General features: G+C 39.6%; 1 protein-coding gene across 1 annotated transcript in view; it reads right to left on the bottom strand.

The window, feature by feature from the left end:
* Window positions 1-656: 656 nt before the first annotated feature.
* Window positions 657-11,819, bottom strand: part of WDR44 (WD repeat domain 44) — a 103,080-nt gene continuing 91,917 nt past the window's right edge. The window contains exons 15-20 of the mRNA XM_010365538.2: window positions 9,325-9,516; window positions 8,529-8,630; window positions 8,194-8,309; window positions 7,197-7,324; window positions 6,403-6,537; window positions 657-1,725 (exon numbers count right to left, since the gene is read on the bottom strand). Coding sequence (XP_010363840.1) covers window positions 1,631-1,725; window positions 6,403-6,537; window positions 7,197-7,324; window positions 8,194-8,309; window positions 8,529-8,630; window positions 9,325-9,516 — 768 coding nt within the window. The 3' untranslated portion in view covers window positions 657-1,630. The remainder of the gene's footprint in view (window positions 1,726-6,402; window positions 6,538-7,196; window positions 7,325-8,193; window positions 8,310-8,528; window positions 8,631-9,324; window positions 9,517-11,819) is intronic.

Here is an 11,819-nt window from a genome sequence, read left to right as displayed (position 1 = left end):
ATCAGGAGATAGTCATATAATAATACCCTGATTATATGCAGTTAAAACAATCAACACCACAGCCGACTACAAGTTCTCAGGCAGAAGTTAGTGAAAGCCAAGCTGCCTCAAAGAGCTGAAGACATCAAGTTTAAAAAAGAAACACTGGATCAATCACAATGCCACCCAGACCTTGAGACTAAAGAAACTGTGCCTGGTTTTTAGAAAGCCAATAGCGTAACAATTCAGTAAGGGAGAGTACAAGAGAGTGAGGGGGCCAAAGTAACCAAAGAGAGATGAGGAGAGGGGAGGGGGAAAGGGAGAGAGAGAGAGCACAGTACTGGCAAGAAGAAAGCAACAAACAATATGTAATTGACTAGAAAGCCTAGAACACTCTAAGACCATGCTAATCAACGAGGATATGTCCGTGGCTCCCCAACTTCTCACTTACATGCTGAAAACAAATGCAGTAAAGAACATATAAGCATACAGATGAATTATTAGCAGTGTTCAATTTAAAGCTAGAATTAAAACAATTTTAAAGGTATGTAACTAATGCATTATAATTTAGGGATCTAAAAGCTGGTCTTCTGTTGCTAAAATTTAAATGATTAAAACAAGAGTTTATTATTCTTGCATTCCTTGATTTACTGAAGTCAATTAAAAATAAAGCCATGTTTAAACAAGTGTTGGAGACCAACTTTTAATAATACATATTTAATTTCAGAAACATATGCTAACCATCAACAACATGATCAGGGTTTCATTGCCCCAGATGTTATTTCATTGGTACATTATATTGATATTTACAAAGGCTTTCAAATTCAACAACACAAAACAAAACAGCTTAATTTTTAAAAACTACAATGCTTTAAAAAAATGTAAACAGTTTCATTTTTACATTATTGTAAAAAAGAAGACTCACTCCTTAATGTGGCTTAATTTTTTTTTAAGTGAGCAAAGCCTGGTGCTCATGGATAAAGAATGAAAATAATTTTTTACATAGAAACATTGTGCTCCAGTGTGGCAAAGAAAAAAAAATTATATGTACATATATAAAGAAAAGAATCTTAAGCCCACAATTTAGACCACAAAAAAATCTTGTCCCCAAATTGAGAAATTTATAAAAACCATTTACACATGGTTATTGACCTATTGGAAACCTATATAACATTTTCAAAACAATAACTCAGTCAAAAGATACCACTTTTCTTAAAAATGAAATCTTGTGCAAAAAAAATTGTTTAAGCTAGAAACAAGACTATCCCCCCTAGTAAGAGGCCAAAAGAGCCACTGAAATAATTTAACTCTGTTAGATTTAATGCATGTAACCAAAAGGCACATACATGTGATTAATATATTAATATATTTTCATGCAGAAACTTGTGCATGTTCATAATTATACAACGAAAACACAAACATAACAAAACAATAAAGCCTAATGTTTGGCAATGTTATTCTAGTCATATTCCTTTCTACTCTATCGGCCTGGGGTTTCCTAGATCATTAACACTGCCTCTCAAAAAATATATTATATTTGAACAACTTTCAATAAAAATTTAAAAAGTATGTTAGCTTGGAACACTATATTTTTTCAGTTCTGATACATATAGAAACTTATTGATATGTTTATTTTAAATGCCATTTCAAATTAAGATACATTTTTTCTTTTATTAACGAACACTTTGATTGCTCCAGTGAAGTCAGCAGAGAGAAGAACTTCTGTGTTATCTGTCTTCATAATACCTTAAAAGCATAAAAAATAGTTTTAAGTTGATTTTTAAAGGAATATGAAGCCTGCTGCCACAATTATCACATGCCCATGACCCTCCACCTTCGGGGGAGAATATCATCTTCCAACCTTTTCAGTCTCCTTTTCTGGCTGGCTCCTGTCATTTTTTCATTCTGCTGAATCTCTCCTCTGCTCTGAGACTCACTTCCACTTACCTTGTCTTGGTTGGTCTTTCCCTGGCTTGAGGATATTACAGTCTCCTGGGGCCTGGATGCTTGGACTTATTCCTAGGCAGCCCAGGCATCTAAGTCATCTAATGCTTCATTGCATGGCAAGAAGCTAGTGTGTCATTCAGCCCCAGGACTGCAGTGCTGGCAGAATGGGATCAGCTGGGCAAGTCTGTTGCTAACAGGGGTGTCTAGCGAGGTTGCCAGTAAGGTTTATTGTATAGCAGACACACTGAAAGTGCCATGAAATGAAGTACACACGTTTGCTGTGTGAATGCTGACAGCACCTTTTGCCATATGGTCCTTACTGAAAAGCTATGTAACTATGCTGAATGGCATAAATGCTTACCTCTTACATTTGCCAGTTGCATACAAGCATTTAAGAAAAAAATTCAGTGTTAACTAACTCTATTATACATAGGTGAAAATTGAGATTTTGAGATTTAAAAAAGAAGAAAATAATCCAAGCTTTAATTGGAAAGTTGTGGACAGGATGAGTCACACAAAATGGTTTCACTTAGATGTGCTAAAAAACATATCCTAAGTCTTTGAACATTCCTTTACCACCCTTTTGACATATCTCATAGCAGTACTGTGCAGTGGTAGTAGCAGCAGCAGCAAAGGACTTAGGAATATGAGAAAGGATAGAGAAGAATTCACCATACATATAAAATGCTTTGTAAGACACAGTAATAATGAAAATAATAGTAATGAAAATGATAACAATAATGCCTACTACATGCGAGGCATTTTGCTAACCACTTTTACACATACAAGTATATATATATATTTAGATAGAGCCTCACTCTGTTGTGCAGGCAGGAATGCAGTGGCACCATTGTAGCTCACTTGTAACCTTACACTCCTGGGCTCAAGGGATCCTTCCACCTCAGCCTCCCTACAGGCATGTGCCACTGTGCCTGGCTAATTATTTAATTTTTTGTGGAAACAGGGTCTTGCTATGTTGTCCAGGCTGGTTTCAAACTCCTGGCCTCAAGTGATCCTCCCGCCCTGGCCTCCCAAAATGTTGGGGTTACAGTCATGAGCCACCATGCCCAGCCTATACATGTCATATCTAATTCTTATTGAAACCCTATAAACTAGGTTATCATGATTATTTTACGCATAAGGAAAATTGAGGCTCAAATTGCCAAACACGTCAGGAACAAAGAGAGAGGGCAATTGGATATATTTTGTGATCCTCCATTTCGGGTTTAAGAGAGTTTATTCTTAGACTACACCTACATGGGTACAAAATGACAAACACAAATCTGAGTACAACCCACTAAAATTTGTGCCTCTTAAAAAAGGACCCAGTTAAGTGAACCTTGTTAATGTGGTACATTTTTGAGAAGTTAAAAAAAAACAACCTGTACCTTTTGCTTTTCCTCAAATTGTTTTAAAAGCTAGAATTTCCTGTGGAATATGCAGGGGAAGTATATAGAATGTAAAAAGGTAGTACTGGGGAAAAAAGAAAAGGAAAAAAAAAAAAAGGCCAGGTGTGATGTCTCATGCCTGTAATCCCAGCACTTGGGCCAAAGTAGAAGGACTAACCTTTTTGAGGCTAGAAGTTTGAGACCAGCCTGCGAAACATAAGGAAAACTCATTTCTACCAAAAAGCAAAAAAAAAAAAAAATTAGCCAGGTATGTATGGTAGTACGTGCAGTACTAGCTACTCGGGACGCTGAGGCAGGAAGATTGCTTGAGCACAGAATTCAAGGTTGCAGTGAGCTATGACTGTACCAGCACACTCCAGCCAGGGAAACAGAGTGATACCATGTCATTCATAAGTAAAAAAAAAAAAAAAAAAAAAAGAAAAAACGTAAATGACTTAAGTTAGAAGAGAGAAGCTGGATTTGATTCTGAGAAGGAAAGAAAAAGAAAACAGAAAACAGTTAAACAGGCATTTAGTAAAGGTTTAATCATTCTAACTTGGTTTATTTTTGTATCTTGTACTGAAAGAAATGCTAGACTCAAGTTCATCTTTGTTATCAAAATTTTTCTTCACAGACAGAAGGAACAGTGTGTAGTGAGTGGAGTAGATAGTGCAAATAATAGTACAAAAATTACTTGAGATTAAACTATTGATAACTTTTTAGCATTCAAATACTTTAGAAGCACTCTTTGTACATTGTATCTATTCCTGTGGCTTTATGACCCATTTGTAATCTGTAGCATGAGACAATACAGTCAAACTATTATGCAATCAATTTAAAAATTAAAAAAAATTATATATATATATTTTTTGAGTTGGGTGTCCTTCTATGTTGTCTGGGCTGGTCTCGAGCTCCTGAGTTCAAACAATCCTCCTGCCTCAGCCTCCCAAGTACCCGGGATTACAGGTACACACCACAACGCCTGGCACAATTATTTTTTTTTTAGACAGAGTCTTGCTGTGTCACCCGGACTGGAGTGCAGTGGTGCGATCTCCACCCACTGAAACCTCCACCTTCCCGAGTTCAAGCACTTCTCCTGCCTCAGCCTCCCGGGATTACAGGCATGCACCACCATACCTGGCTACGTTTTGTATTTTTAGTGGAGACAGGGTTTCAACATGTTGGCCAGGCTGGTCTTGAACTCCTGACCTCAAGCAATCTGCTCACCTTGGTCTTCCAAAGTGCTAGGATTACAGGTGTGAGCCACCACACTCAGCCACAACTGGTTTTAATAATACAAACTTGTTTTCACTAATAATTGATCCAAATCTGCATGGTCTTACCATACTCTTAAGGACGAGCAGGACTAGTTACAGATTTTTTTTTTTTTTTTTGAGATGGAATCTCACTCTGTTGCTAGGCAGGAGTGCAGTGGTGCGATCTCAGCTCACTGCAACCTCCGCCTCCCTGGTTCAAGCGATTCTCCTGCCTCAGCCTCCTGAGTAGCTGGGACTACAGGTGCGCACCACCATGCCCAGCTAATTTTTGCAGTTTAGTAGAGATGGGGTTTCACTATGTTGGCTAGGATGATCTCGAACTCTTGACCTCATGATCTGCCCGCCTTGGTCTCCCAAAGTGCTGGGATTACAGGCGTGAGCCACCACACCTGGCCCAGATTTTTATATAACTGATTGGCACTCGATATTACTTGTTGACAGTTTGTTCTCCCTTCCTAATATGAGCACTTTATATAACTGGAATTAATACTCATTCTCAAAGCATATATGCTACAAATGGCAAGAAATTACAAACTTGTAAATAGCTATCTATCTCAAGAAGCTGTTAACTTGTGGCAACTAGAAAAATTAGCTCTGCTTCATTTGGGTTTAATTCATTCAGTCGGCAAATGTTCATTAAGCGCCTACTATATGAAGGTAAGCACTGTGTGAGACACTGGCAATACAGCAATAAATAAGACATGAAAAGTCTCTGTCTTCTAGAGATTACAGACTAGTAGGAGAGAGACAGATAATAAAGAAGTTTTATATTTGTATATATTGTTTGCACTTCTCTAAAGAGAATGGTTTACCTATAGTTATGAACATCTAAATTTCTCTTTTTTTTTGAGATGGAGTCTCGCTCTGTCACCCAGGCTGGAGTGCAGTGGCGCAATCTCAGCTCACTGCAACCTCCGCCTCCCGGGTTCATGCCATTCTCCTGCCTCAGCCTCCCGAGTAGCTGGGATTACAGGCGACTGCCACCACATCCGGCTAATTTTTGTATTTTTAGTAGAGATGGGGTTTCACCGTGTTAGCCAGGATGGTCTCGATCTCCTGACCTCGTGATCTGCCCGCCTTGGCCTTCCAAAGTGCTGGGATTACAGGCGTGAGCCACTGCACCTGGCCCAAATTTCTCATTTTTAATTCTCAGGTGAATTTAAAACAGGTAAAACTTTGAGGAAATATATTACTGAAAAGTTCAGAAATGAGTATCTGACAACCATTAAGTTGCAAACAAGAAATATTCTTTGGTGGCTCACGCCTGTAATCCCAGTGCTTTGGGAGGCTGAGGTGGGTGGATTGCTTGAGCCTAGAAGTTTGAGACCAGCCTGGGCAACATGGTGAAATTCCATTTCTATAAAAGTTCAAAACATTAGCCTGGCGTGGTGGCGGGCGCCTGTAGTCCCAGCTACTCAGGAGGCTGAGGCAGGAGAATGGCGTGAACCCAGGAGGCGGAGCTTGCAGTGAGACAAGATCGCACTACTGCACTCCAGCCTGGCCGACAGAGTGAGACTCCGTCTCAAAAAAAAAAAAGAAAAAATTAGCTGGGCATGGTGGTGTAGGCCTGTAGTCCCAGCTACTCAGGAGGCTGAGGTGGAAGGATCACCTGAGTCCAGGGTGGTTGAGGCTGCAGTGAGCTGTGACTGCATCATTGCACTCCAGCTTGGGTGACAGAGCAAGACTCTGTCTTAAGAAAAAAGAAAAAAGAAATATTCTTTATACTAGTGAAAACCTCATTATACTCATATGAGACAAATGAGGTTACTAAATGCTGACTAGAAAAAAATATAGGACAAATAAAGATTTACCAGAATGTGTGAGATCCAAAAAGTCAGCATCTTCACTTTTCTCGTTCCCTTCTGAGTTTTCAGATTGCACATCCAAAGATAACATCAAACTTGGGTTTGGTGCAAAGATGGCTGATGTAACAACTGCATTGTGGGCTGCAGAAAAAATTTACTTCAGGATAACTGACAAATTGGATACCAAGACAAACACGATAGTGTATGTTATATGCCAAATATCCTTAAAAACTAACACAGAAGTAACTAAGAGTGATTTAAAACCCAAAAATTTTTCTAAGAAAAATTACATATAAGTTCTGAAATTCCCTGACTTCTCAAATTTTAGACCAAAGTTCTTCCTTAGTATAGATAAAACAAGTAAAGTCAAATGCAAAGCAGTTTATCATTGTCAAACTGCCTCTCTTAAAATAATGCCTACATGAATTTACTTCTTCTTTTTTTTTTAGACGGAGTCTCAGTCTATCACCCAGGCTGGAGTGCAGTGGCGCGATCTCGGATCACTGCAATCTTCGCCTCCTGGGTTCCAGCGATTCTACTGCCTCAGCCTCCCGAGTAGCTGGGACTACAGGTGTGTGCCACCACGCCCAGCTACTTTTTTTTTGTATTTTTAGTAGAGACAGGGTTTCACCGTGTTAGCCAGGATGGTCTCGATCTCCTGACCTCGTGATACGCCAGTCTCGGCCTCCCAAAGTGCTCACAGGCGGGAGCCACTGTGCCCGGCCATGAATTTACTTCTAGCACATATCCACTTTAACTTGATTCTCTTATAAGACACACAAAAGTAAGTATTTACTTACCTTTAATACCTTCCCAGAAGTCATTACGATCTCTCCTGACTGAAGTAAACTTGCTTAGGTCATGGTAAGTACTCCAGATATAAACATACTTATCTTCTGAACCACTAACGAGGTAAGTAAAATCATGGCTGAATTTGGGGAAGAAAGGAAAAGCAAATAAAATGTGTGTGTGTATATGTTTAACGGTTTCCTTTATCAGTGCTTCCTACTTTGTGATACCTAAAATAACACCTGAAGGAGCTTGTTGAATATGTAGACTCACAGTCTCACTCTAGATGTTCTAAATGTGTAGGTGTGATGTAGTGGCCTGGCACTTGTATTTGCATCAAAGCTCTAAGTAACTGTGACGTTAATCCACGTTGGGAGGAATGATGATTTAAGGTGTGAAAGACAGGAGCAGAATACTTTACCAATTGAGTTAATTACTGTATAATTCAAGAAAAAAGAACTGGTAAGAAAAGGACTGAAAGAAGTGGGCTAGAAGGAAGAAAAGGTAGCTAACCTTCAGGAGAGTGTCCAGAACCCAAATTAGAAATTTAAATAATAACGATACGTAAAGTTTTGAATACAAGACACTGTGCTGTGGGGTGTTAAAATGCTTTCTTAAGAGTCCTAAAAGGTTCCTTCCTTTCCTAAAAGGTTCAAGGCAATGGGGTGAGGATGGGGGTGGTGGGATGAGCCATAAGCCCCTTCTTAAAAGCGTAAACAAAGGTACAAAAGCAAAAACTCTAGAGATGAGAGTCTTCTAATCCCAGCTCTACAACTATGACTTTAGGCCAATCACTTAACTTTCTGAGTCTTGGTTTCTTCATCTGCAGAATAGGGGCAATTCGAATTCTATATACTAGATAGGTGGACAAGGTAAGTATCGCATGATAAAATACTAGTTGCAAAAGTGAAAAGAACCCCATTAAACATAAGGCATAGACCAATGGAAAAATGGAAGTAGGGGAGAAATGTTCTGATCTCTTTTGGGAATATCTCATCGCCAATTTACCTGAAACTTGCTTTGATCTGGCTGCTGCTATTGACGTAACCCTTATACTTCATGGACAGTGACAAATCTCTCAAATCATATAGTCTGATTCTGGAGTCATTTGAGGTTACCAATATCTAAAAGCAGATCAAATGAAAAGTTAAAAATATCATGTTTTAGTACAAGCTAAGTTACAACCCAAAAAGGGTGTTACACACATACAAACAAATATACCTCAAAACCAGAAGAAAAGTGGTATTCCACAAGAAAGAGAATACATTTTTTTGCCAAGATATTAAGAACTTTCAAGAATCTACATATAGTATGGAGAAAGATGGTTTTGAATACTGTAGTACCTTATTTTCTCCAGGTAAAGGCTCAATGCCAGTAATTTTTCTTCCGACCTTGTTGCGCCCTCTAGTAGATCGTACATGTATTTGCGTATGGTATTTCAAATGCTAAAAATAAATCATACATTTAACATATTAGGATTAGGAGCATGTGTGGTGGCTTGTATCTGTAATTCTAGCTACTCCGGAGGCTGAGGCAGGAGGATTGCTTGAGCCCAAGAGTTCGAGGCTGTAGTGAGCAATAATAATTGTACCACTATGCTCTAACTTGGGTGACAGAGTGAGACTTTGTCTCTATAAAAAAATTCTTTTTGCTTAGGCATGGTGGCTCATGCCTGTAATCCCAGCACATTGGGAGGCTGAGGCAGGTGAATCACTTGAAGTCAGGAGTTAGAGACCAGCCTGGCCAACATGGTAAAATCCCATCTCTACCAAAAAATACAAAAATTAGCCGAGTGTGGTGGCACGTGCCTGTAGTCCCAGCTACTCAGGAGGCTGAGGCACAAGAATCACTTGAATTCAGGAGGCGGAGGTTGTAGTGAGCCGAGATCACTCCACTGCACTCCATCCTGGGCAACAGAGTGAGACTCCATCTCAAAAATTTTTTTTTTAAAAATTAGAATGAGAAGACATCTTAAAAGTCATCTGCATCTGTTCCAACTCTTAAGACAGACATGGTATTATTTGTCCCTATTTAGAGAAAATGCAGTTAAAGCCCAGAGGGGATAAACAACTTGTCCAAAACCATGAAAGTGTTTACTAAGTATACAATTATATAATTTACAAAAAAACAATCATTTACCTCTGTATCATAGAAAATACATCTGCCATCATATGTCCCAATCACTGCATATTTGCCATTCTGACAGAAGTTTGCAGCTGTGATCAATTTCGTCTGACCATCTACTTCATTCCACAAAGCCACTTTTTTGTCAGGTATGTTCCAAAGGCGGAGCTTTCCATCCAAAGACCCACTTAGAAAATACCTGTCATCCTAAAAAGGTGGCAAAAGAGAAAGCTTTCATTTTACCACATCAAGAAAAAACTCATTAGCAAATCAAATCAGTAAGTCTATTAGAACAGTTTAAAAATGTAGATTTCAGGGCCGGGCGCAGTGGCTCACACCTGTAGTCCTAGCACTTTGGGAGGCCAAGGCAGTGGATCACAAGGTCAAGAGATCGACACTATTCTGGCCAACATGGTAAAACCCTGTCTCTAGTAAAAATATAAAAATTAGCTGGGCATGGTGGCGTGCGGCTGTAGTCCCAGCTACTCGGAAGGCTGAAGCGGGAGAATCGCTTGAACCCGGTAGGCGGAGGTTGCAGTGAGCCAAGATCGCACCACTGTACTCCAGCCTGGCGACAGAGTAAGACTCCGTCTCAAAAAAAAAAAAAAAAGATTTCATTAAAAAATTTTTATTCTTTAAGCAAGCATTATTTTATACACTGAAAGCAGTAACAACAATTAGAAACCTCACTATTCACTTTGAGAAATAAAATTCTAATTATCATATCCTTAAACTGCCCTTTTGCAAGATATAGATGTTAATAGATAACGTGTTTGAGTGTGTATTGAATGGAAGAAGGTTCTGTGGTCAAGTAAGTTTGAGAAATTCTGGGTTACAGAAAGTTAAATTCGATTCTCAGTTAACCTGCATTTTGAATTTCCAAAGAGAGGATAAAACAGGTAGCATTTTTCAACATATTTAACCACAGACTTTTTTTGGGGGGGCGTGTTTAGGGGAGATGCTAGACCTTTCAGGAACATGCTATGAGAAACACTATCCTATATCATACCTTCCTCTGGGACACATGTAACACTTGGATAAAAGTAACATCAGTTAGTGGCCCCCCAAACCAGTCAATTTTGGAACCCTAGCACCATGTCAACAGAGAATTACTTCATTATTCAAATTCTGCTCTCAGATCAGGGATTCTCAACCTGCAGCAATTTGACCCCAAAGGGGACATCTAGCATTATCTGGAGACATTTTGGTTGTCGAAACTGGTGGGAGGATCAGGATGCTACCAGTATCTAGTGGGGAGAGGCCAGGGATGCTGCTAATATCCTATAATGCACAGCCTTCTCTCCCCCGTGTAACAAAGAATATCAACAGTACTAGGCTTGAGAAACCTGCTTTAAACTAAATCAGTCCTACCACTAAGCTGGTTTTGTTTTTGGCAACGTAAGAATTTTTCTTTCTTTCTTTATTTTTATTTTTTGGTGATGGGGTCTCAGTTTGTTGCCCAGGCTGGAGTACAGACGTTCGATCACGGCTTACTGCAACCTCGATCTCCTGGGCTCAAGTGATCCTCTCACCTCAGCCTCCCAAGTAGTTGGGATCACAGAAGCACACCACCGTACCTGGCTAACTTTAAAATTTTTTATAAAAATGGGGTCTCCCTATGTTGCCCAGGCTGGTCTCGAACTCCTGGCCTCAAGTGATCCTCCTGCCTCAAACTCCCAAAGTGCTGGGATTATAGGAGGGAGCCACCATACCCAGCCAAGATGATTCTTCTTCTTTTTTTCTTTTTCTTCCCCACCCCCCCGCCCCCGCCCTAAGGGGTTCTGTTCCTTGCCAAAAATTATTATTCTTATCCATCTCTGAAACCTGTCAAAGACAATCTACAAATGATGGACATCTTCATGGCTATGGTATAGTAGGCTCACTCAATGTGTACCAGTAGAAGAGCTGAATAAGTAAAAACTTAGTAATTGTCACATACGTACATCTATGTGTGTGTATCTCCATTTTGTTATTCTTTTTTTTTTTTTTCTGAGATGGAATCTCACTCTGTCACCCAGGCTAGGGTACAGTGGCACAATCTTGGTTCACTGCAACCTCCACCTCCCGGGCTCAAGCAATTCTCCTGCCTCAGCTTCCTGAGTAGCTGGGATTATAGGCATGCACCACGACGGCCGGCTAATTTTTGCATTTTTATTAGAGATGGGTTTTCACCATGTTGGCCAGGCTGGTCTTGAACTCCTGACCTCAGGTGATCCACCCACCTTGGCCTCCCAAAGTGCTGGGATTACAGACATGAGCCACCAAGCCCGGCCCATTTTGCTATTTCTTTTCTAACTCTGCTACCTTTCTCCCTTTAACATTATAATAAAAGTCATATTTCCTAAAAAAAAAAAAACAAAAAAACAAAAAAACCCAAGTCATCACTACCCTATTCTTTCCTAGCCCCTTAAAAACACTCCAGGTCAGTACGATTTTTAGAAATAGGGCTTTATAGTTTCCAAAATAAAACCAAATAAAAGCACTATAAAAAAATCATTGGCTGGGCCAGG

This window comes from Rhinopithecus roxellana, chromosome 7, assembly GCF_007565055.1.
Source record: "Rhinopithecus roxellana isolate Shanxi Qingling chromosome 7, ASM756505v1, whole genome shotgun sequence".
NCBI lineage: Eukaryota > Metazoa > Chordata > Mammalia > Primates > Cercopithecidae > Rhinopithecus > Rhinopithecus roxellana.
Note: the sequence above shows the minus strand (reverse complement) of the source record. Positions and strands in the feature narration are given on the sequence as shown.